The 27,160-nt window shown below is 45.6% G+C and overlaps 1 protein-coding gene across 7 annotated transcripts in view; it reads left to right on the top strand.

Annotated features, from left to right (window-relative positions):
• Nucleotides 1–19,013, top strand: part of Ctps (CTP synthase) — a 61,508-nt gene extending 42,495 nt beyond the window's left edge. For 2 of the 7 annotated variants that reach the window (XM_037425682.2, XM_037425683.2), the window contains exons 14-16: nt 9,104–9,342; nt 12,631–12,943; nt 18,003–19,013. In XM_037425682.2, the coding sequence (XP_037281579.2) occupies nt 9,104–9,342; nt 12,631–12,943; nt 18,003–18,361 (911 nt within the window). In that variant the 3' untranslated portion in view covers nt 18,362–19,013. Of the gene's footprint in view, nt 1–9,103; nt 9,343–12,630; nt 12,944–14,636; nt 14,758–18,002 lie in introns of all 7 variants that reach the window. The other 5 variants (XM_075895279.1, XM_037425684.2, XM_075895280.1 and 2 more) reach the window with 5 other exon arrangements.
• Nucleotides 19,014–27,160: the final 8,147 nt, after the last annotated feature.

Below are 27,160 nucleotides of genomic sequence, written 5' to 3'. Positions count from 1 at the left end.
TTAAAAGAAGTTCTAATTAATGAAAGCTAAGTAAACAGAGGGTTCCCCATGCAGTGGCGCATGTGCATTGAGCTAACACACGAGGGGAAAGTTTCAGAAGACTTGCATTTATTCACAAATTGCAGAACATCCGTCAATAATTGAAGTAATCGGTGATGCGCGTCTGCGCATGTTTGCCTTACAGCAAGTCAATGAATTTCGCAAGCAGCTTGCAAAGCATGTCTACTTCGGCTTCAGCATTCTCCTGGCAAGAAAGGTTGCGCGCGGCAATGTCCAGCGCCGACACTCTGTAAAGACGACAACGACTGCATCTCCGCTACTACCCTCTGTGCCAAAGCCGCAGCGTTTCCAGCACGTGACAAGAAAGGAAGAGCGTCTCCATGCGGAGAGAAGCAGATCGGCATTTGAGAGAAAAGCAACGCTCCACGGCAGTTTATTTTTTTTTATTTTTTTTGCTCTCCGCGAAAACAGTCGCCAGGGGGCCGAGGTGTGTAGTCGTACCTCACATAATCTCCTGCTCTTGTTGTTATTTTCTGTGCAACCTTGCCTGTACATTGCTCGCGTTTGGTGACCTGGGATTCCTCACGTTGCAGGGCATCATTTGACACCAGAATCATCGCAGTGAGTGTACTTTTTTACTAGATATTTAACTCTAAACATATTGTGCCTGTTCGCTGGGACGCAACATCGCCAAGAAATCCAGAGGCCGCGCTGCACGCCGCTGTGGCACGAGCACGCAGCTCGCGCAACACACAGACACAGCGTCTGAAGTAAAGAGCTAACGCTCTCATGGAAACGCAGATAGCTAACCCACGTCAAGAGGGCCCGAGTATGATGCAAGTGGACAACACGGAGGGTAACTCAAGAATGGCATCACACTGGACGTTTGATGAATAAAGTGGCAAAACGACAGGCAAAGCCCACATTGAGTGGCTACTAGCTGGCCGTAAAGGCAGGTCAGCCAAAGCAGACAAGTCAGCCGAAGAAGGAGCTAGACAACCTATGAAGCCAGATGCTGTGTCTCAACCGCAGCATCAACGCAGCACTAGGATGCGGCCATTCTCTACTGATGACTTCACAATTGTATTCCGCCTGCAACCAGGACTAGATCTCTCAAAGCGAACACTCATTGAGGTTACACATGCCATCGGAAGATCCAGTGGCTTGCCCCAGCAGGACTTCTGTGACCATGTGCGAGTGCAGGTGCAGAAAGTAGAGAATGTGATCATTTCAAGTACTGAACGAGCTTCTAAACTGCAAAGTATAAACACTACAGCTCGGTGGAGTAATATATCAAGTAAATCCGCACATTCGACACCCCCGATGATGTATGCCGCGGAGTGATCTACGGCCTCGAACCAGGAACAAGCCCCACGGAGATTGTTGCAGGACTTAGCATAGACCCAAGATACCACGTCCTTGGCGCGCGCATGCTGGGATCTTTTACTGCTGCAGTTATTCACTTTCGATGGGCAGCACGTTCCTTTTTACGTACAGTCGAGCCCGACTATATCGAACCCGTTTATATAAAATTATCCTGTATATCCGAACAATTCGTAAACATGGTAAGTTTACATTGAGGATATATAGCAAAATTTACTGTTTTATCGAACGAAAATAGCAACGACAACTGATATATCAAACTTTATGTGCCTCAAAAGTGCCCCAGCAAGTTGGCTTTCCCTCGCGGTGGCGGGGAAAACTGCCGGCGCCACCCTAGAAAAAATTGGTTAGACACAGTTGTGGGCGGGCGAACACCCCTGTCTAAGAAATGATCCTGGCCCACTCGCAGTGCTTACAGCCAATCAGAGGCCGTCGTGCTTTCTCCGAGGCGCGGAGGTGGTAGAAGTGAGCGCCATTTTTTCTTTCTTTATGCTTGTGTGCCTGCTGCTGCCGATTTAGCGTGGTCTGTGGTATTGCCTGTTGGTGCTCTGTGAACTCTATTGGCGCGCTGTCATCATGGCTTGCGCAAAGAGGCAAAATTTGCCGTTCGCCGCGGAACTCGAAATCATCAATCAGGTTGAGCGCAATGAAAAGAAGTCCGACGTCGCCGCCGCGTACGAAATTCCAAGGAGCACCTTGAGTACTATCTTGAAGAACAAGGCAGACATCAGGGCCAAGTCGGACAAAAGGCCAAGTGCCCGTGGCACCCGACGTGTGCCCGCTGCTTTGTACGAAGATGTTAAAGCGACCGTTTAAAAGTGGTCTGTGGACGTTCGGTCGCGAAACATCCCGGTGTCCGGCCCTATGATCGAGCAGAAAGCCAAGGACCTTGCATTTCTGCTTGGCAGGAATGATTTCCAAGGCGGTTCAGGCTGGCTTCAGCGGTTCAAAGAACGGCACGACATCGTTGGCAAAGCTGTTACAGGTGAAAGCAGAGCGGCGGACCTGGACAGCGTAGAAAAATGGCTCGAGGAAAACTGACGATATATCGCTGCAAGATAGAGCCCAAGATACCTTAAATGCGAATGAAACCGCTCTATTTTGGCAAACGTTGCCAAACAAGACACTTGCGTATCAGGGCGACAAGACAAGCGGCGACAAGGCAAAGAAAACTCGTGTGTCCGTGCTGTTGGCAGCTAATTTAGACGGATCGAAAAAGCTTCAACCTCTGGTTATCGGGAAAAGCATGGCACCGCGGTGTTTTCGAAATGCGCTGTCGCTTCCAGTTACCTACCGAGCAAACTCAAAAGCGTGGATGACCGGGGAGCTTTTCAGCAGATGGCTATCGTCGTGGAATGATGATTTGGTAGGCGAAAATTGCAAGGTGTGCCTGCTCGTAGACAATTGTTCATCGCACCACTGCAGTATGACCTTCAGCAACATCGAGCTGCGTTTTTTGCCCCTGAACACTACGTCTGCACTGCAACCACTAGATAAAGGCGTTGTACGCGCAATGACAGCCGGCTGTCGGAAGCGCCTGGTGGAGAGGCTTTCTGCAGAACCTTCGTGTCGGCAGGGAGCTTAAGATCGACTTGCTCGGAGCTATTTTTATGTTGAGTAGATCGTGGGCAGATGTCAAGAAGGAGACGATCCAGAAATGCTTTAGGCATGCCGGCTTCTGCATGCCTGGTGATCACACCCCTAAATTCTGACAGCACTGAAGACACCGCAGGTGTTTGGAACGTTTGGAACGAGCTGGCAGTTTGGAACGAGCTGGCAGAGTTTCCGGGTGCTATTGACGGATCGACATTCGACGAGTTCGTCAGTGCGGACGATGATGTACCCATCATGGGCCAATTACAGGATGAGGATTACATTGCAGACGTCATGCCGACCACGAGCCAAAGCGATAGCAATAAGGAAATCGACGACGGCCCATTGCCTACATCCTCCGAAGTGATTAGTGCACTTGCGTTGGTCCGGCGCTATTGCTTGAATGTGGAAGGTTGCGGCCTCAGCTGCTCCAACTCGTTGGACAACGTGGAGGCGTGCGTGCTGTCACAGGCAGCGAAGTCGTTGACACAAAAAAATCCGGGACTATTTTGTTCCAAAGTAGGGCACGCAAGTAAGCCACCATATTAATAAAGTACTTTTCTTCTAGTTTGTTATGTGCCTTTGTGTCAAAACCTATACCGGGCCTATATCGAATTATGCCATATATCGAACTAATAAACGTTTTTGGCGAGTTCGATACACCCGGGTTCGACTGTAATGTACTTAAGCGGAGATTACCGATGCAAGCAATACCGGAATTCCATCGAATATTGCTGGACCTGCGGCGCCAAGGTCACCGACAAGACATCTGCCCTCAGCTGAAAGCAAACTTCTGCTACAAATGCGGCCACGACAAGGACACAGAACCACACGACTGCCAAGATGCCAGCAACTCGATAACGCCCGCGCCCGTGAGAATTGCAGGAGTGCTCACGCTGATGATTGACCCGGGTTGGTTATTATACCAGAAATTTCACGGCCCCCTCTTTTCACCAAAAATCTGACCGAAGTCGCTCTCGCTCTAAGAAAAAAGGTAGCTCTGGATCCCGCATGCCATCATGGTCTCGCTCCGTTAGGAGAGCCAGTTACGCCGCCGTGGTGACCGGTAGTGACGGGCCTAGTTCTCTAAATACCACAAGTGCCTCGACCATCTTGCCTGCTCAGACAGTGACTATCCGGGCTCTAGAAATTAAAGTTCAAGATCTACGACGGAGGATACAACAACGCCCACCAGCCAAGTGTAGCACGCTAGAACTTGATGACAGCATACTAAAACAGACGGAAGCCAGAATAATGAAGCGGGTAGAAGCAAGGCTGCAAGCACATGAAGTGAAGATGCTCGACCTCGTCGAACGACGCCTTGAAGCTTTCGAGGAAGCCCTCACTGCGAAAGTCCTCACATCCATAGACATAACCATAGATAAAGTGCTTACTAAAACTATGGAAAAGGTAGACCCACTGACCCATACTGTAAGCAGGCTCGACGCCAAGCTTGATGGCTTCATGACACAACAGCATAACTTCATAACATATGCATACAAAAATTTCGTTACCCATGAGCAGCTAGTGGAGCAATCAGGGACCAAGCGGAAAGTGCGAAAGATTTTAGGGGATGAAACTGCAGCGGAAATTCGATCGACAGCACCAAACGACCGGCACCAGGTGGGAATCAACTGCCAGAATGGCAGCTCCCACACATAGAAAGTCTGAGCCACTCGCCACTCTTCGAATTTGGCACTGGAATTGCAGATCCTACAGACATCGTTCTGCAAACTTGCAAGAATATGTTAAAACAAATAATCCCGATATGATAGCGTTGCAGGAAACCCACACAGAAAAAATCAAGCTCCCTAGCTACAGCACTCTCACATGCTCACCCCGCACCGCAATTCTAGCCAAGAAGACTAACTGCACAGGCTCATGAAATTGAAGACATTGGCATCGAACACACTATCGTGGAGATAATACCCACTCGGAAGACTCAACAAAGCTTATACCTGGCCAACCTTTACAGCCCTCCGCGGGAGCAGTTACACCAATACGACCACTTCGTCCACGAGCTCCGTCAAATGGTTAACGGCAACCGACTCGTCATAGTTGGGGACTTCAATGCTCCACACGCGGCCTGGGGCTTTCACAGCACCATCAAGAAGGGGGCGCGTGTTCACGACGCTGCCAGCAACACGGTCTGACGCTGTGGAATGACTTGCTCCATCCAACCCGAGTGGGCAACAGCGTGTCGAGGGATACTAATCCTGATCTCACGTTCACTAGAGACGTGCACAACGCAACGTGGACAAGGCTACCTGATACTCTAGGGAGAGACCATCGCATAATTCAAATAGAGGTCGAACAGGCTCACCGCTCGCTCAAGACGGGAAAAGCTCGGCTCACGGACTGGACCGCCTACAGGAATGACCCTGATGATGACTCGACTATCGAAGACATTGAAGCCTGGTTAAACAGTATTGTAAGTGTTGCTGACGGACATACCAAAACGATACACTTCAACGAGGACGATTTGGCAGTCGATGATAATCTCCTTCACCTATGGAAAGCTCGAAGATCGCTTATTAAACAATGGCAATGGCAAAAGCTCAATCACAAGCTGAAGCGCCGCATTGCCGTACTCATTAGACAGGCACAGGAGTACGCCGAAAACCTTGCGAGCCAGAACTGGCAGTCCCTTTGCGACAAACTTCACGGGACATTGAGCACAAAGAAGACTTGGCGCATTCTTCAAGCCCTGATCGACGACACCCACACCAAAACTAATCAAAGAAATACAATTCAGTGGCTCATGCACAACTATGAGGGCACAGAGCACCAGTTACTTCAAGAACTTCAAGCAAAGCTGCGTGGCTCTACTAACCAGCAAGCTACCTCTATAAACACTTCGACACCCAGGGAGTGAGCACCGAACGAAGCACTAGACCAGCCTTTCACGCAGGCAAAGCTACACGGGGCCCTGGCTAAGCTTACGCTCAACACGAGCCTAGCAAAAGACAGAGTGACCAATAAGCACCTACGACAGCTACCGCCCCGGGTGTTGACGGCACTCCTTCGGCACTATAACGACTGCTGGACCAAGGGCGAGCTACCACAAGCCTGGAAGTACTCGGAGGTGACCATGGTACCCAAGCCGAACAAGCCAATCTCGATATCAGATCTTCGTCCCATTTCCCTTACGTCTTGCGCTGGGAAACTCTTTGAGCTCATGGTAAACAAGCGACTCACCATACATCTCGAAACAATGGTCACTACCCGAACACCATGTTCGGCTTTCGCCAAATGCTCAGCACACAAGACGTCCTCTTGCAGATAAAGGAAGATATTCTTCTCCACTTGAGCAAGCACAGTAAATTATCTGTTCTAGCTCTGGACGTAAAGGGCGCATTTGACATGGTGAGCCACGAAGCCATTCTGCGTAGCCTTGAAGATGTCGGCTGCGTTGCCAAAACATAAGCCTACATGCTGGCTTTTCTCACCAACCGCACAGCCACTGTTGTGATTGCCAATATCCGGAGCGAGCTTTTCAACTCCCTAACGAAGGCACGCCACAAGGCTCATTGATATCGCCACTACTTTTCAACTTGGCCCTCCTTAAACTCCCACGTCTCTTAGACACTGTCCCTAGGATACATCACGTGTTATACGCCAATGATATCACCATGTGGACAAGAGGTGGAAGCACGGGTCAAGAGGAACGACTTCAAGAGGCGGTTAACATCACTGAAGATTATTTCAAGACCTGCGGCCCCCAATGGGCTCCGGAAAAGTTGGAACTGTTAGTACTTGCGGCACGCACCCAGGGTAGACTACTAAGCTACGACGCACCTGACCCACAAGTCTTTCTACAAGGAGTCCAAATATCACATGTCACACTTCAAGTCCTTGTGCTACATATACGTAAAGATGAGTCTGGCTCCGCTGCCCTACCCCGGCTGCAGAAAAGTGTGACACAGCTCACTCACCTAATCCAAAGGGTGGCTAACCGCTGCAGTGGCTTCAAAAAGCACAACACCCTAAAAATGGTACAAGCTCTTCTTTACAGCCGCATAACGTACGGAACTTCCTACCTCAACCTGAAGACAGCGCAGAAACATAAATTTAATTTGCTGATACGAAAGGCTACAAAGCTAGCCCTAGGACTGTGGCCAGCCGCCTCCACTGACCGATTGTTTCGCATGAGAGTTCACAATAGGTGGGAAGAACTCACCGAAGCACAACTCATCAACCAGGTCGAGAGACTCAAGCTGTCACTCACGGGACAAGCCGTCCTTCGACGCACAGTATACGAGACCACCCTAGAACCCAACGAAGAACGCAAAGGCAAAATACCGTCACAGCTCCAAGAATGCCTTGAAATTCAGCAGATCCCTCGAAATGTGCACCCTCAACATCACCGAGCAAGGCGGCTTGCCAGAGTTAACATGATCCGGAAAAGCATGGCAATGACCCTTCAGGTGCAATACGTGGACGCAGCTAAATATTTGGGACGTAACGCCTTTGCAATTACCGTCACAGATTATAAGGGGGCGGTACGGGCATCGGCAACTATCCTCACCAAACGTGCGAAAACAGCTGAAGAGGCTGCTATAGCACTCGCCACCCAGACGAGTGAGGATCCCATCGTGGTCTTTACCGACTCACAAACAGCGGCACAGAACTACCTATAAGGCGGGTCTCCACGGTGGTGATCAGGCTACTAAAGCGCATGGACAATCCTCGTACCTACACATGCATTGTGTGGATTCCAGGTCATGAAGGTCTTGAGGGAAATGAAGCAGCACACATCGCAGCCCGCGAATGCGTCAACCAGGCATTCCAATACGAGATCCGAGGTACCTCCCACTCAACGACAGAATCAAAGGCAGGAGATCCCGTACCACTAACATATCATGCATTGCTGCAACATTATCGGCTCGAATGCAGGTCATACCCTCCGCCACATCCAAAACTCACCGGTGACAAAGGCACTCACTACAGGCGTCTTCAAAGCAACACGTTCACTCACTGCTTTCTATTGCACCATATGAGGCCAACGTTGCACAGCTAAATCTGTCCTCACTGCAATGTGGCAGACACTCTGGCGCACCTCCTACTGCAGTGCAAAGTAAGCGTACCAAGGCTATAAGCAGCAGCACCAGATGCAGACCAAGACCTCCTCAGTGGCAGCGATCTCCCAGCCGGACCTGGTCGAGCAGCGTCAACTCGTCGCTCGAGCTCGGCGGGCTGCCCAGGTCAGAGGGTTCCTGGAATAAGGCACCATCCCACCTTCACTCACAAGCTTAATTCAATAAATGTTCTCTCTCTCTCTCTCTCTCATCGCGTTCGCGCAAGTTGTTGAAAAGAGAAGAGTTACGTGGCATGGACGGGAAAGAAGAAGCATGGCGCACGCATGTGAGAGAGAGCCACTCTCTGCGACAGCTTTCTTTTTTTTTTTCCTCTTTCCCTTTGCGCGCGGCATTGTAAGGGAAGGGTCTTTACGTGGCAGGGGCGGAAAAGGGAGAAGTGCGGCACAGGTGCGTCGCAGATTGGCATTTAAGGGCAAACATTCCACAGCAGCCTTTTCTTTCCTTTTCCTTTCCTTTGTGCGCAGCGTTGAGGTTTCGGAGGTGCCGCCGCGGGATTAGGTGGGGCGCTGAGAGCATTTTCGAAGCGCGGTATGTTCGAATTAACTGTCGCAAGTGCTTGCACCTTTGAATTACCGGGCGTTTTCACCCATGGAAATACACATAGCTTTGACGGGACCTCATCATGAGTTCGAATTAACTTGAAGTTCAAATTAACTGTGTTTGAATTAATGAGATTCGACTGTATGAGTTAGTATGGTGGATGCTTTTCCTTCTGGGCCATCAATTATTGTGATATGCAGGTTGGCTTTGTGGTTCGCTTAGTTCAAGAAATGTCTTCCAGGGAAAAAGCCACATGAACTGTTGGAAAGTAAAAAAATTTATTTATTACACTGAAGACTAAGTAATTACATATTCGGAACCAGCCCACAAATACACATAAACTTGCCAAGTTTTCGGAAAATTGATCAGAAATAAACAAAGTTTTAAAGAGTAGCATCCCTATGTAAGAGTGGATTGTAATATTACAGCTATAGTCTTGTGCATCTGTCTGCATTGTCTCTTCAGATTTTCTGCTTTCTGTTTTGCAGATCACCCATACTTTGTGGGCGTACAGTTCCACCCAGAGTACATCAGCCGGCCACTGAAGCCGTCGCCACCTTACATGGGGCTTGTCTTGGCCTCGTGTGGCCGCCTGAACGGATTCCTCCTCCGCGGGTGTCGCATGTCACCTCGGCAATTGAGTGACGTGGGCTCTTCATCCGAGGAGGAGGTGCACGAGCCTGTTCCTGTTTGTGTCGAAGAAGATGCAACTGGAGTACCTGTTCGGGTATGAAAGTGTTCCTGCTCTTTTGTGCTTTGTCACTTCCCTAAAAAGGTTGAAGTGTTGACGGTTTCAAGAAGCATATAAAAGCTTAAAGTGGCGTAGCTCCCGAGAAACAATGAAAAGGTCTGACACACTGTTATTCACAAACCTAAAAAGGAAAATTCTTCAGTGATGAGTTATGAACACTACATTTTTTGTGGTTTTTCCTTTTGAAAAAAAGAGCAATGCAGATAAAGGGGTAATTTGCATAAATGTCTGTGGTAGTGCCCTTCAGTATGATGTATTAGTAGGGCTGTGTGAATAGCAAAATTTTGTATGTGAAGTAAATTCGAAAGACAGTAGACTCGCGATAATTCAAACTGTGATAATTCAAACTTTTGGTTAATTCAAATGAAATTCAACTTTTGGGTCGGTCCTCTATTCTTTCATTGTATTTGAAAGCCTCCTAATTCAAACTCCATCATTTGTTTAATTCATACTTTTTTGCGGGTCCATACCAGAAAATATCTGCTGCTTTCCCACTACTATTTAAAAATTTGTGTGCTTATATAATCCTAACAGTAAAAAAAATGAAAAATAAGCACTTGAGGCTTACAAGCAAAAAGGCTTTGCAAGTAAACAAATGTTTGAAACGAAGCACACGCATGGTAAATCGTGATGCTTCTTAAGTGGTATTGAGAGCTTTGTGTGGAAGGCACATACCTATAGCAATGAAGCAGTTGGCAATTCACGATTTTTTAAATAGGTCTGATCAACAGTAAATGGCCAATAAACTTGTGGACTCTGCACCTCTGCTTTCTGTTAACTGCATGCTGTTAGGGCTTAACAACACTTAAAATTTTTTTAAAGGAAAAAAATCAATGCCTAATCATAATGTGTGGTATAACTGGTGTTGTCACCTCACCCAGAGTCTTGTATCTGAGACGTTCTGATAATTCGAACTTTTTGATAATTCAAACAAAACTCGGAGGTCCCTTGGAGTTTGAATTAACCAGAGTCAACTGTATTGAAGTGTGGGTGTGGATCGACTTGAATATTTTTCTAATACTTATCAAATATATTTCTAATAGTTTGAACCAAAATTGTGGGAAAAAAAGGTTAGAGAGGATTCTTAAGCATATTCTTATGAGATATACCGAGAAGCCTGCTTTTAATGAGCCTCTTTATAACAAGTGCTTCAATATAACGAAGTTTTTCTATTCCCCACTGTTACTTCATAGAAGCACATGTATTTGCGACCCATGTGTAACGCAGTAAGAGGGGGAGACATCCTTGATACTACGAATGTTCAGCATGGACAGTTTAGGAATTTCGCCCGGGAATTTGTCATTTTGGCACGAGCATGCATCTTCCGCAGTTGCCCAGCCGCTGCCGAAGCGCGTAGCAATGGGGGCGAGCTGGTGGCCCTGGCAACTCCCAGGCGAAAACAAACGCTTGCTGTTGCACGCGAGTGTGCGCGAGGTGGGCAGGCAGACCTGTGCCCGTAGAGCTGGCATTGACGCTGTTTTTGCTGCCCCGGCGGCATGTGCCCTCCCCCTCCCACCAAAACAAAACAAAACTACGTTACTTTTGCGTTGGCAGTGCCATGCTCTTATTTAGTGTCCGATTTGTGGGGCCACACTGCATATTTCCGTGTCATTCGCTCCTTGTTTTTAATGGCGTGTGGGCGTGCGTGATGCGACTCCTGACAACGTTCAGCCTTGCTTTCATCTTCTTTTCTTTTAGTGCGGGCAACTGTGTTGTCACTACCGAGGGGATGTCAGATTACTCTCCGAGACCTCAGTAACAAAGACAGATCTTCGGAGGTTGACTTGTCACTAGCTTTTGCGCCGGGAGATCGTAGGTTTTGCGATTAGCCGATTAGCTTTGGTAACAACAGGGCGGCGCGTTGAATGCAGTGCAAAGAATGTGATGGCAACAAATTTATTTATTGTAATGTTATATGAAGTAAGGCTGGAAGCAAACGCTTTTGGATAAGATGTAGTGGAACTCCTACTAAGCACTAAATACAGCCGCTCCAGTAAGAAGTGCTCTTTTCACTGTCTCTTCGCCTTGAAAGCGCATTAATGCTTGCCCCCCCACCACTCCACGCCCCTGCGTTTTTTCATGCTCGTTCAAGAGGGGTTGTTTCCCTTCTGTTTGGGCATTCGACAGCAGTCCTAATACACAGAGCGATGTTATCGCTAGAGCTATCCAGGCGATAGAGATGGGTCGACTGATTTGATCTCTACTACAGCAGCACACGTGCGCTGTTACTCGCTCGTGAATTATGTGCAGGGGCATCTTATCAATTTGTAGTTGTTACAGAACATCACGGCGACAGCAAAAACTCGCCGAGAGCATCCATATAATTCCTATTCTGATAATAATGTAGTTTTCTACCCCCAAATAAGTGTTTTAAGTTAGCTCTGTCTTCAGTTTCCATTTTGTCTAACTTGTGTGTTTATCTTTTGACTTTTTGTATCCAACCTGCATATAACGAAATCCTTTTCATAACGAATTTTTTCCGGGAATTCGTCTATTTCGTTATTTCCAGGTCTGTAGCAGCATGAAAGGTTTTTTTTTTTTTTAGGTTGATGGAGCGCTGGCGGGTGGTACTTCATAGTTGTCTTGGCAAGAACGAGGCAGTGAAGATGCTGCATTGTATTAGTACATGATTTGGGGCAACCAAAGTGTTCCCGACAACACTTCACATGTGATAGGCAAGGGGTCTATTTCCTCAGCCTCTTCTCCTTTTACAACTTCTGTGGAAGCCCAACTGATGTGGTAACTAGGTCGTGCTCTTTTCAAGTAAGACATTCCGAATCTGCCTTGTGGATGTCAACACGCAGGAACATTTGAAACTTTGCACGCTGAAAATCTTCGATCCAATTTAATCGTCCCGAATGTACCGAGCGATGAAATGTCTGGTGCGTAGCTGCGGACATCCTTGCTCGATGTCTTCATCGGTTTCGCTGCTTGGCTTGGCTCATCTGTACATTTATGTATCCACCCGGTCCGCACTTCATCAACCTTAATATAATAAACACTTTCATGTTGCTATCTGATAAGAATATACTTATGAATCCTTTTAAACTTTCTTTCCACAATTTCTTTTCGAAGTAAATAGAAAAATATTTGTTTTGAACCAATATTTTGCTGTTGGCACAGCTCTAGTATTAGCAAATGCACTGACAGGTCGTCAAAGTGAGCTTTGGATCGCACTGTTGCTTGCTAAGTGTTGAACAAAGTGTTGCTCCATCGCATGCATGTTTGATCCACAATAACGTTGATCTTCTATATAAACTCCAGGTTTCCGCGCCTAGCCGGGAATCGGTTAAGCACCATGACTTGCACCACACAAGTCACCACGACTTGCACCACACAAGTCACCACGACTTGCACCACGCAAGTCACCAAGGAGTACATAGTGGCACAATGACGCCGGGGTTTTCGCGAAGCGAAGATTACCGGTCTGTTGCGACATGCAACGATGATCCTGACCAACCCAGTGACACCGAAGATCGCTTGTCATCGCAACGCTGCAATGGGAAAATCCTGACAACGGAAGAGGCTGACAAGGCTCATGACAACAACTGCTTGAACGCCAAGCCTTCCAAAAGTGGTCAGCATGATTCGTAGGCATTTTGAAGGTTGTTAGTGTCGTGAATGGTGTCTTGTTGCTGACAGAGCTGCGTGCTATATACATGTATATATACTCCACAAATTCTTTTGAGATTGGAGTGTTCTTTTTTTTTATTGAACCCTGTCATTTACTTCTCCATTATTCGTGAACTACCGCCAGTTGCATATTTTGAAATTCGTTACCTGTGAGAAAAGCTCCCAAAAAGAAGGAACATGTGAAATGTTGTCTTGGGACTTGCACATGGAAAGCATAGATTTTTCATTCTTGCGCGTCTGTAAGCATGTGGAATGCCTTGTATATTGATTTTTTAGCTATTGCTGGCTGTAGAAACATAGACTGCCGCCGCATTGCCAGCCTATTTGTAACCAGACTGTCAATTCCGATTACTCTGGACTCATACGATAATAACTACGTGATTGAGCATAGACTGCCCTGAAACTGCAGTTGAGCTTTGGTTCTTTTCTGTGCCATCTTTTCTGATGACTGTCTTATGAAATGCACCATAAAGCACCCCGACTACATACCGAATATCGAGGCAATGTTGTGTGAGTTAGTGGTGTTACGTTACTATGCCTTTCACGCCAGCGCACTACTAGTACAGTGAACAGCTGTACATTAATTGCTCTTCCTATCTGCTAATTATCTCCACATGCCTTGTAAAAGCTTAGTTTATTTTTAAAAGAAAGTAAAGTTTATTCTTTAGAAAAAGTTTGTTAGAGTGTGCAATGTGGTCTTCAGTTTTGCGAGTGCTGTTTTCTGATGTCCTGCATAGGTCGGATATCACCAGCCTAGACATGTAAGTGACCGAAACTTACCTACGGTATTAATGATTAGTCATGTCAGTTACAAACGTGTCAACAAACTTTATCAGGTATGCAGTTACCTGTACTCAGCCAAACGTAATATTTTAGAATAAAGCAGAAAATTTTATCTTCAAATATGCCGAATATTTACATAAAGGAGAGAACATACTGTATTTACATTTAAAGCAGAAACCTGGTGCCACAACACTCTTGCACAACCAAAGAATAGCCAGTATTTTGTTGTAACATGCTGCAATATAAAGAAAAAGGCTTCAAGTGTGTTTAGACAAGAATGTAGTCCTGCTAGACTGATGGGTTACCTTCTTAAAATCGTGAGAAAGTGAGTGTCTTGCACAGAGAAAGTTGAAATTTACAGCCAATGATCAATCTCCTCATTGGAGTTTGCAAAGCTGTGTTGCACTAGTTACATGTGTGTGTCATAACGGAACAGCAGTGCAAAGCTACTGGCTTAGCAGTTGACTGTGCACCTGGAAAGAAGAGAAGTATCATGCTGAAGTGACTGGTGGAAACCGGTTTGTCCATGTTCGTATAGAAGTTTTTTGCATTGATAAGTTGACCAAACTTGTTTTTGGTATAAAAAAAATTCAGGAATATCTTCTGGCACTCTTAATTGGCCAGAAGGGCATACTACTTGCCACACCCCATCCTAACCACAGAAGAGGCAGTCTTTTCTACACTATCTACAAATCGTACAATTCTACAAGCAAATCTCTACTTGTGCAACGGCATTATGTTTACTAAAATGCACCCAACTGTGTTCCCGTGCCAGTGCCAGCCTTGCGAGGTGCCGGGCACCTTTCACAACACGGTGATCGAGTTTTCTAACCATTCAGAACTCTGCAATCTAGGAATTGAAGGCTTAAAAAGAAGAATCAGACAAGCACAGAAAGGGACTGTGAAGAATTGCGTGAAGCCACGTTCGCTGGCCAAGGATGCACTTAAGGGCAATGACTACACTGGACAGAAAAGGTTGAAGACTTTCTCATATCAATGAACTTTTATGCTCCTTTTGTCATAGAGATACGTGTGCAATGTCTGAATTGTCGAAATTTTGAGTTCTGGACACTATGCTTACCCTTGATCTCCTTTTTTGTGTTCGTATGAAAATGAAGGTTAATGAAGAATGAATGCGCTCAGACCTCTTTATAACAAAGTTGTATCTTACACGCTATAAGTTTGTTATATCTGAAAATTTGTGATAAAGGTATATCTCTAATGCTATATCTATTGCAAGACTATTCGTAATTTACTTTGTTGTAACTGATAATTCGTTATATTCAGGCTAACTATATAAAGATGCGAGTATATTTTATTTCACCCTAAAGCATTTTAATTACTGTCCTGCTTCGTGTCGAAGAGGACCTTAACCACTGTTTTGAGGTATATTTGTAAAACTTTGTTTCCTTTGTATATTGCCTAAATATATTCATTGGCTGAGTGGTTCGAAAAGCAAATAGTATAAACTTTGTTGTCTAGCTTTCCCGCTGGCTTGCATACTGAAATCATTCTTGTGCTAGACGGTGAGGCTGTACGGTTACTTTATTGATACTTTGTTTTTGAAGCATTGTCTCATGTCATAGTGTTCAAAACTGCACGATATGTCCCCGTGATTTTCCAGAATTTTTCCAATATTATTTTATTGTTCATGCTGTTGGTGAGGTAAACTGGTATACAACCTGCATTGTGTTTTTAGCTCAGCGTGCATCAGTGGTGCTGAGCCTTCAGATGCTGGCTTATTAGTAATTGCGCTCTGTTCAGCATTGCCTGCCCTTTTATACGAAAAACAGCAAAAATACAATTTCTTGTACTGTAGCGAACGACTCACAGTTTGATGCAGTAAAGCGTTATCAAGCTGTGGCTCACTCTATTTCTCATTGAACTTTTTTTAGAAGCCGCAGCACATACAAATTGTGACAAGTTCTGTTGTACAAATAATCTCTTAGTCAATTGCAATCAAGTAGTATTTGTGTGGCTATATTGGCTGCAGGTGTTGTCGTGCCTCCTTGAATTTCGTTTTCTCAATAACAATAATATGTGAAACTTAATGTTCCAAAACCACCGTATGATTATGAGAGGCTCCGTGGAGCAGGGCTCTAGAAATTTTGACTATGGAGGGTTCCTTAACATGCACCCAAATTTGAGCACAGAGTTGCCGGATAATGCTTTAGCTTTTTTTTTGTTCCCGAGGCATCATCAGCCTTGTTACAGACTTCTACAGACCAGACTTGGGCAAAAATACTTTACGACTGTGTCACGATAAAGATAGGGGATAGAGAACCATCAAGTGCTTGAGATTTATGGAGAAGAAACCCGTAATGCTTCTTAGGGGACCACGGTAAAAGAATTAATGTTCTAGAACAACAAATTTCACGAACACTTTTTCAGTGCAATGCACACAACTTGGGAAAGAAGGTGGCAGGACAGAGTGCACTCTGTAACAACCATTTCGTTGTCAGGGGACAGCAATGCACGAATAGTGTATAAGCAGAAGTAAAAGTGAATGAAGTGAAGTGGAAGTCCACACCCACGATGACAATTCCTCTCTGTCTAGAAAGCCTACACTTGTACCAGTGTTCTCTCAACCATAGTCAGCACATAGTCAGCAGTTAGCTGGCTGGCTATGTGCCAGAACACAACGTGTAATTTTGTCTTTCTTGTAAAGACCGCTGCACACAGCAGGCACTGTTACTGTTTCCAGTGGTTACATGTAGGAGTATTTGAAGACATCATTATAATTTTTTTGGTGGAATAACCAACAAGAAGACCTGTATCAAGTAAGAAGCTACTACACTAGTCCTATGAGGTTTAAATGGGACTGAGTGGAAGAGCTGGGAAATTGAGGGTTTACTATTAGCGAATTCAATGTATCTTACTGTTGTGAGCCATTTTTACTTCAATACACTTTTATACATTCATGAGTTTGTCAATGTCCATTTGCAGTACTGGCATCTTAGCAAGCTTGTAGCACTAATGGGCTTCTTAAAGCTGGGCATCAAGCCCATTTCGTTTAATTACCTGTACTAATTATCAATTTTTAAACTCGAAAGCGAGATATCGTAGTTCTGTAAAGTCGGTAAGGGTGGCAGTAGCTGCATGGCATTGTGAATTTTTGCCAGCATATCGCAACTGTTTGACCTGCACGAGACGGCATCAGTGGTGAATGTCAGAGCATGTCAAAGTATTACATTGTTAAGTGTTCATTTACAGTTTCATGACTGCCTTGTATCAACTTGCACATTACATGCTGAATTTGCTGGGATATATTTCAGAGAACTTTTACATAAACAATTGATAAAATATTAATGCATTGCGCTGTAAATTTGCTTGTCTTTGGTCGACAGCAAAGAGACTTGAATGAAAATGGCTTGTAAGATTTGTATACATGTGGATATCATTAGTATCTTTTGACATTAATGCTTCAAGCAGAGCTCTATGTACTGATTGTGATAGTATCATGTGATTTGCACCTCACTTCTACCGCTTTCCTATTAAATCACCAAGCAGTGGTACTTGTGTTACAGCCGATTATGTTCAATAGAAAATTCCTATATGTAAGGTATGTTTGCCCCTACAAAAGGCCACTATTGATAAAGATAAGCTCACTGCAGATCCTATGTGCCACCAGATTTGGTTTGATCAATTCATTGATATCTTTACTCTGATGGTTAATAAACTAAATATACTCTACACGTAATGGGGATGAACTGGCTCTCAAACTATAGCTAAGGGAACATATTTCACTTGATCGCACTGTGATGGCTTGTCAGTTTGTACCCCCGCTTTTCGTTTTTAACTTGCTATTACTACACAGTTCCAGCTGGTGCTCCATGGTACTTAAGTCGGAAAGTATAGAAACTCCAAGGAGCACTGTGTTGTACATGATTGATGTTAGTGGTAGTTGTGGTAATTAAGACTAGCATGACACACACAGCTGTCTGTGGCAGTAAGATGAGATTGTTCTTTTCTTCTAATCATTAATAACTTTGGACATCTTTGTAAGCTTGGCAATTGGTGCATCTTATATTGAAGATATGTGATACACCATATGATACGCATGCATCAAGAATGCAGACACCTGTACCCATATTTATGATTGTAGTTTTGCACAGATATAAGATAAACCAAACAGTATTTAGGATACTACTTAAAATATGCATGTATATTTAATACTGCCTAGCCATACTACAGATTTGCACACCTTTGCTTTCCTGCAGACAAATCTCCCAAGCATCGTGCCTTCCGCTATGGTATAAGGAAAGGTAAGCCTGACTGGCTAAACTTTTTGTCAGGTGCTGGTGTGGTTCTCCTCTCAAAGTTCTTTTGTGAAGCCTCCAAGAAACACTTAATTTTTTTTAATAGCTGGATGGCTGAAATTCGCTGTAGTAGTAGTTATGTGGGCAGACAGAGACTTGAGAAGCGAGGGAAAGACAAGTGCGGGTTATCAACTAAAATGCGCTATAGTGACAGAGAAAGTAGGCACGAAACATTTTTCTTACAGTGCCACTCGTCAATCGCGCATGTGCATGTACGTAAAATATGGCTGCTTAACTTGTGCTCTTGTCTACATGCTTGATTTTTTCTCCACTGGAATTTATTTGAGTGTGTAAACTCTAAGCATTTGTTTTTGCAGCTGTTTGTTTCTGTTTTTCTACCCTTACTCAATGATTTCTCATTATACATGTATTCACAGTCCTTTTCGTTAGATATTAAGTGAGTGCTCAAAAGGCATTACTCTGTAAATGCTTTCTGAAACACTGTAGTGTCCGTGTTTCTCTAGTGTGAAAAATGGGAAACCCCATAAATATTTTTATGAGCATTAAAGTGTCCAAGCAAGTTCTTTTCTAATAGACTGCACCAGCAAACTTGCTGTGATTTCTGTATCAATTACAGGTTCTTCTTCGTCGTACACGTCTGATATGTGAGGTGCTGAGAGCATGTAGTTATGTGCTTTTTACACCTGGGCACCAAGACGCATGAAAATGTGTACCCTGTCTGTGGCCATCTGTGGTGGGTTTCAGGTGCAATGGGACACCTGGTCACTGAACCAACCTTCATAGCACCCTCTTCGAATGGACATCATAGAGGAAAGGCGTGAAGCAGGACGAAGTAGGCCGTTTCTGTGCATCTTGACAACTACTTGAAGTGTTGCCAAGTTGTATTTTTACGTGTAATCATTTTAGAATATATCTGCTTGACCAAATATTGAATAAAGTCCATTTAAGTACTCTCCTGTGTTTCCTTCCACATAATTCATTGTATGTTTGGTCACCTTGTCAATTATTTCAGCTGGTGCCAAGTTATACTTGATGTAATCATTTTAGAATTTTGTCTGTTTGATCAAATATTGAATCAAATTTGTTTTAACGCTCTCCAGTGTTTCCTTCTACTTCACTCAACAATTGCATACAGATGCACGTCTGCCATAAACGCAGTGTCACTTCGTTTGTTTAGTTGCATACATGCATGCTGAACTGTAACGTAGAGCAAAGTGGTACCTGAAATACGTACATTGTAAGTGCCAAATATCTGAACCGTTTAGCAAGTTTTCGTATATCAAGCTATTTGCTGACTTGTTCTCATTGTTTAGTGTTCTGTGGACATATGCTGACTAACATGCGAGAAAAAAGCTTCATTTGCACAGTGGCAGAAACCACAAACACTTAAAAGCATGATTGGGCAAGTTGGCCTGGTTCCGTAACGGTGCGAGCATGAAGTTGAGCCAACGTCGGAGGTGAACACGTCCGGCCCCGCACGGCGCAGCCAAAGCGCGTGTGCTCCCGACGGCTGCAACCAATAAAAATCCGTGCACAAACGCAGTTGCATGGAGGCTCCGAGAGCATACAGCTCGGTAGCGTGGCAGTCTTTGAGAAGGGCAGGAACACAGGTCAGACGGCAGAGATAGAAACAGGTGAAGCAAATAGGGGCGCCTTCACAAACAGGAAGCCAGCGATTGGAGCGTAGAAGGGTCTTAGTGGTGGAGTACTCCAACGTGGCCAGGGTTAGGGATGGCGTCTTCACGACAGTGAAAGAAGATGGGAGAGTGAAGGAAGATGAGAGAATGAGGGGGGAGGCCTAGTTAGGGAAGAGCATGGTGAATGCACTGGCCAAAGCTCACAAGGTTGTAGAGAACAGCATAGAGGGCGAAAATCTCATTATTCGTGGTGGGCTAAATGATGTGTTGAAGGGCAAGGATCAGAACCTTCAGAGACAGAGGATGGGATGTGTAAAGCTTTGGGACGCCTCTGGGAGTGTGCATGTGACCATATGCACAGTCCCAGAGGTCTGGGGGCAGTCTCGTGGGCTTGAAAGGAGGGTAGTGGAGGCCAACTGTGTGACCAAGTGTATGAGCCGGCAGCTCGGATACAGCGTAATGGAGGTGAACCAAGACGTGTATATACGAGCCAGGCGCTCGCCCCTTCGCACAGGATGACATTCATTACAATGGTGCGACAGTCAGGATGATTGGTAATAGGATGAGTCGTCAAGCCACAGCTTTTTAGGGAGACCCAGAGCCCTGGTGCTAACAGTGTAGTCAAAGACGGTTCTAAAGGGGCACAAATATTCAAGCCACATGGGGTCCGTGGGAGAAGATATCTACGTAAGCACAAGGGCCGAGCTAACTCAGGCATAGGCTATGTTAACATGCAGGGTGGCAGGAATAGGTTAAAGTGGGAAGAAATAGAAGAGCAGTTAAGGCAGGTATGTGCAGGCAGGCAGGTATGGTATGTGCAGACATATCTTCGGGACATAGAGCAACCACCTTGAAATCCGGACTAAGTATGGGAATATTGTAATAGAACAGAAGGCAGCAAAAAGGGAGGTGGAATTGGAGCATTTATACATAAAAGTATAGGTTGGCAAAGAGTCAAGCAGGGATGCATGGAACATTTATGGTTAAGAGGGAAAGTAGCTGGGCAGATGACACTCTTTGGTTTGGTGTACTTGTGGATGGGAGCAAAGGCCAGAGAGGAAAAACCAGGTAATGGTGGAGTGTATATCAAAGGACATTGATAAATTAGGAGGAGAGTGCGAGATAATTATACTAGAAAATATGAATGCGCACATAGAAAATATAGATGGGTATACAACACAACAGGCAAAATGATCATGAATATGTGTGAAAGGCATTTGATCATTTGCAACAGTACTGAGAAGTGTGAAGGGCAAATAACATGGGAGGTAGGAAGGCTGCAGTCGATAGATTATGCACTGATGTCACATAGGATGTATGATAGGCTCAGGGGAATGCACATAGATGAATGTGGCTCCAGAAGTCTGGGTAGTGATCACAAACGTATCAAGCTAGGTTTAGGAAGAGCAGTGAAAGTGGGAAGGAGACAAGATGAGCAACTACAGGACATTTTTTATTCAGAAAGGCGTATAGAAATAACTACTAAACAAATTGAGTGAGGAATCACTGAGGGTAATAAAATAGTGTTGACGTACAAGAATCAAATTGGACTGTTTGAGCTAGAGCTTGCTAAGGCACGTGACAAGTCACCCCGGAAAAGAAGACACAATCCCAGAAGTTGGTGGGATGAGGAATTTAAGAGAGCCATAGCGAAATGTCAGGAAGCCTCTAGGAAACACAGACATGCAAATCAGCGGGGTGAACCGACAGATACCCCGCCGCGGTGGTATAGCGGCTAAGGTGCTCAGCTGCTGACCCGCAGGTCGCGGGAACGAATCCCGGCTGCGGCGGCTGCATGGCTGGTGGAAGCGGAAATGTTGTAGGCCCGTGTGCTCAGATTTGGGTGCACGTTAAAGAACCCCAGGTGGTCGAAATTTCCGGAGCCTTCCACTATGGCGTCTCTCATAATCATATGGTGGTTTTGGGACGTTAAACCCCACATATCAATCAACATATCAATCGAACCGACAGATAATGTTGAAAGAAAATGAAACATATTTCTAAGCTGTAGAAGGGAAGCATCCCTTCTGATCAATGAAAAGATTAGAATAAAGGGGGCTCGGTGGCTGGCAGAAGTACATAAAAAGAATAGAAAGGCAGCTGCAAAATTTTGGAACCATCTAAATTCCCTAAGAAATGGCACAAGCCTAGACCAGAGGTCTATAACTACAGCTCAAGGTGCTAGGCTAGAAGGGGAGGAACCTATTGAATATATAAGAACGAGGGTGACTGGAAAATTTCATCAAAGAACTGCCTTATGTACCACAATAGGCAAGGATGAATCGAGTGGTGCATTGGCGCCATTTTCACAACGAGAGTGGGAAAGGGCTGAGAAGGGGGTTCCCAGTAGTACATCAACAGGCCCAGATGGCATTCCAATTATGCTGATAAAGACATTGGGTCCGAAGTCTAAGCAGACTTTGAGAGATGCAGTGAAAAAAACAATCGATGGATGGAAACTTAGCAGGATGAGCATGGTCTATAAAGGAAAAGGGTTAAAGCGGACATAAATAACTACCGTCCTATAACAGTGACATCTGTGGTATACAGGCTGGTGGTGCAGATTATAAAGGAAAGACTGCAGGCATTGATAGAGGATGAGGGGGTGCTGGGGGAACTGCAGAATGGGTTTCGGAAACACAGGAGGTTGGAAGACAATCTGTTATCACTGACGCAGTGCATCGGAATAGCAGAAAAGGAACACAGGCCCCTGTGGCTAGCATTTTTGGATATCAAGGGAGCGTACGATAGCGTGGTTCAAGAGGACTTGTGGGGAATACTGGACACACTAGGTGTGGAAGATGGAGTCACTAATCTTTTAAATGATATTTATAAAAGTAACAAGGTAGTTATAAAGTGGTAAAAACAGGTATCCAAGCCCACAGAGGTAAAACGGGGGCTTAGGCAGGGGTGTCCCCTGTCACCCTTGTTATTCATGATGTACCTACAAAGATTAGAGGCCAAATTAGAGGGAAGTGGACTTGGCTTCAACCTCTCTTTCGCCAAACAAGGAAAACTCATTAATCAGGCACTACCAGCATTGATGTACGCAGATTATATAGTGCTAATGGCCGACAACAAGGAAGATTTGCATAGATTGATGGACATCTGTGGTAATTATGGAGATAGGTTAGATTTCAGATTCAGTAAAGAAAAATCAGCAGTGATGATTTTAATGATAATGAAGGTAGTGAGCTTAGAATACAGGAGGTCACGCTAGAGATAACAGATAAATAGGATAAGCAATGGATAAGCATTGGGACCGAGTACCTCACGGAACACGAGATATACGTGACGACTAAAGGTAACAGGAATGCAGCAGTGATGAAAAATAGGGCACTGTGGAATTACAATAGGTATGATGTTGTGAGAGGAATATGGTAAGGGGTCATGGTACCTGGTCTGACATTCGGCAATGTGGTCTTATGCATGAGATCAGAAGTTCAAGCAAATTAAGCAACGTGTAATAAGTAGGCTTGCTTTAGGAGCTCAAGGGAATACACCAAATCAGGGAGTAAAAGGTGATATGGGATGGACATCGTTTGAGGGCAGAGAAGTTACGTTAGCAGCAAGATAAAATTGAGAAGCGATTGAGAGAAATGGCTGAGGAGCGTTGGGCTAGGAAGATTTTCAGGTACTTGTACACGAAGAATGTCGATACAAAATTCAGGAAGCGAACCAGAAAATTGACGGGTAAATACTTAGAAAACAGCAGGGGGCCAAACCAAAAAGAACTATCGGTTAAGCAGAAGGTGAAGGAAACGGAGACTGATATGTGGAGAATTGGCATGATTAAGAAGTACGCACTAGAGATATATCGAACTTTTAAGCAGGAAATTGCCAAGGAAAGGATCTATGATAATACTCTGGGTAGTTCTCTGCTGTTTGAGGCCAGGGCGGGAGTATTGCGAACCAAGACATACCGGGCGAAATACGAAGGGGTAGACACGGCATGCAGTGCGTGTGGAGAGGAGGAGGAAACTGCCGAACACTTGATAATGTTCTGTTAAGGGCTTCACCCTATAGTTCAGGATGATGGCGCAGGGTTTTTCAAAGCACTGGGGTTCAGGGACAGGGAGGGCAAAATAGACCTTCAGCGGGTAGAATTAACTAGAAGGAGGTTATCTGATTGGTGGCTAAAGTCAAGGCACGAATGAAAAATAAACCCTTCACTGCAAAGTACCAGTCCTCAACTTCACTATTTAAAGAAAAAAAAAGATAAATCTAGTTGTTGGTTCACTGAGTATCACGGCTTGGTGGCGTTAGCCGCCGCCCGATCTATAAAGGGTACGGCCATATCAATCCACCCATCTATCCATGGAGAGAGATGGCGCGCAGCATCGCGTATCCAACGTGCCCCCTCTCTTGTTGTGGAAAGGGCACGGCGCCGCGTCAGAAAGCCACGCGCTGACGCGCTGCAACGTGTGCATGGGGTCAGGCCTTCATAAGCTTTCGCGTTAGAGCTTATCTCGACTTCCAATAATAATCGTAAACTATATACTTTCAAATCATGTATGTACAGCAAGTGTGGCTCCGCCTGAGATAGCGTTCTTGACAGATTCAGTTGTGGAGGGGGGAAAGGGGTATGTATCTCCCTAACCCAGACTGCATATTTTTCTGTAAAACTGTACACCACCTGTGGAACGGATAGCCTTGAACTCTTGGTGTACCTGGAGCCTTTCGAAAAGCGGTCTTTTCTTTGCTGCCTCGCTGCCTCGAACCTTGCTGCCTCGAAGAGTAGAATACCACTTGTGTAAAATGTCGGTTTCAATGACAGCTTCTTCGACAAAAACAAAACCGCTTGTTTAACCGTTGGTTCCAGCGTTCCCCGTGTTCAAGAGTATTCATCGTTTGAATAAATCTTAGGTTAACAAAGTTTGATAAACCCGAGGACAGATTATTTTGTGTCCCTTCCTCAATGCACACTTGGTCATTGGCTTTCATGTCCTTATTCCCCTCACTATGCCGACCCCTTCTGGGAAATATGTGTCTCGTATTTCGTATCACAGAGTGATACGGAAATTCACCTCGCGTGCTCGACATAGATGACAGTCACTTGTGCCACTAATCGTTGTCGCAGATCAGCGATAATTAATTACCAACAATAATCAGCGTATAATGCTTAATTCCCTAACAAATGGCGCGCGTCTGCATTGGTCCACCATTGCCGGCATCGCCGGGGCCGCAGTTCTCTTGGGAGTTGTCAGCTTGCGCCACAGGCCCTTATTAAGACTGTAATCTAATCTTGCTTTTCATGTCCCTGTTTGGTGCTGAGCTCTGTTCCAGATAAGGAAGACAGAAACAGGTGCCTTCTCTTTATTTTTCTCTAATGACTAGCCACTTATCTCGAAGACATCTTCCCTCGCATTTGGCTGGCTTTCCCTGCCGTCCTCGGCGGCTCTGTCGACGCGCGAAGCTTCCCGCAGACCTTTTCTCACGCATTCTCGTGTAGCCTGCTGTTCGTCGGCGCCACCGTGTCCCTGGTGTCCATTGCGTTGACCGTGGTTACCTGGCGGCTCCTTCACGAACCAAAGGGATCCGAGCTGGCGCACAACGCGTCCTCTGCCGTGGCGCGCTGCTGTCTCTTCGATCGACGGCGGTGGTGACGCGAGGCGCTCGACGTTCACAGCATCCGCCGCGTGACCACGAGAAATTGCGAATGTTTCGTCGTCCCCCGAGTTATTCGGTTACGCAACACGTATAGTATAAGGACGACGTGGCACTTCCTGTTGAATAACGAGATTTATATAGACACCTTGCACACGACGCCGTGGACACATCTTCTTGACGTATACTGGTGCTTTGTTATGGCGCCTTTGATGATGTAAAAGCAGCATAATCACGTTGCGGTTCACACATCTTCAGAGGATAACGAAGCGGTGCTTTCTATTGGACAGCGGAATAAAGATAGCTTGTATGCAACGTCATAGACGCAGCTTCTTGACGTACTGCATGGCACTACAACATGGTGGTTTCGATAACTTCAAGGCAACATACTAACGTTGCCGTTTATACGCTCCATGAAGATAACGACGCGGCTGGAATGTTGTTGGCGTCTGTGCATGGATAAAGAAAGAATATTTATGTGATATACCGGTAACATTAGTATTATCACAAACTTTGCGTCCCACTGTTGGTTGTTCTTACATGGCGATTTCAGCGACGTTTTCGCAAGCCATCTATATGTATAGAGTCACAGTTGCCTGGAGCAGCGGAGCGCGTGGCTGTAGACATTGTTATTGGCTGCAGCTTTTGCCTCACGCTAGCTACAAGCTTCCGTTCATGCCTGAATCATAGCAAGAGGGCCTATCACGCGCTATGACCGCGTTTGATATCATTGTGGAGTCGGTCTTTGCACACTTCTGCAGAAAATGGCATATGAAAGTGTCGATTGGGCGCTGCAAGTGTAATACCGTCCGTACGAACGTCTCCGGAGGCAAAAGTTTCGGTGTTGCACGTGCCACTTGACGTCCCTCGTTGTTGTGACGTTGTTGCAGCGGAACGGTATGGGCAGCGAAAGTGGCCTGTACTATTCCATATATCGCCACGGTCTACGCAGAGTCGGAAACCTAATCTGCATGCGAGCTTCAAACCTCCACTGCTTCCTGTTATTTTTTGAATTTGATAACACTGCTTGGGCACGTGCAAACAAATGCATACCTACCTGCCCAAAGGGATCATCTGCAAGCTTGTTTGCAGTGAGTGACCACAGCTGTGGAGTTGTTTTTCCCGTGCACTACTCTTCGCACATCGTGGTGCTCGCCGATTCTGCAAGCGCGACGCGAATAGAGTTTTCGAAGGCGCACGTACAGTCGTTTTCTACTTAGGAGCGAAACTCCTTAGGCCCGCACTCCGTTGCCGCCGTCGAAGCTCCCTGCGCCGGACAAGCCGAGCAGAACAACAGGCGCGGCGGCAGAAGACTCGCGCTGCGCATCCCGCACACTCACCCGCTCAGCAGACGCTCTCCCCACCCTATAGCGCGCCTTCATGGAAGCCAGCAGCGAGATTAGTCGTTTGTATACTATTTTAAGTGTTAATACACTTTATAAGCGACCCCAAACCATCCACCGCCGTCGGCGGCGTCCGCAGTCTTCTCTCTATCTTTAAAAGAAAGAGGACTTGGCGGGCCGCAGCGCGACGCTCTACCGAATAAGCCACGGACGTGACGCTGATATCGGTGTCGCTCCTCCGCTCTCCTCGCTCGCTGCAGCTTCGCGCGCACCCCTCTCTCTCGCGCGCCCGCCTTCTCTCTCAGTCTCCCCCGTCGAGAACGGGTCGTGCGATGGATGTCCCGGACCATCTGGATATAAGGCGCGTTACTGACACCGATATATATATATATATATATATATATATATATATATATATATATATATATATATATATATATATATATATATTTTTATTTATTTATTTATTTATTTATTATATATATTTAAGGAGCTACGCTCATCGGCTGTA

This window comes from Rhipicephalus microplus, chromosome 5, assembly GCF_043290135.1.
Source record: "Rhipicephalus microplus isolate Deutch F79 chromosome 5, USDA_Rmic, whole genome shotgun sequence".
In the NCBI taxonomy this organism is placed as follows: domain Eukaryota; kingdom Metazoa; phylum Arthropoda; class Arachnida; order Ixodida; family Ixodidae; genus Rhipicephalus; species Rhipicephalus microplus.
The sequence above is the reverse complement of the archived record's forward strand: the minus strand, read 5'-3'. Positions and strand labels throughout refer to the sequence as shown.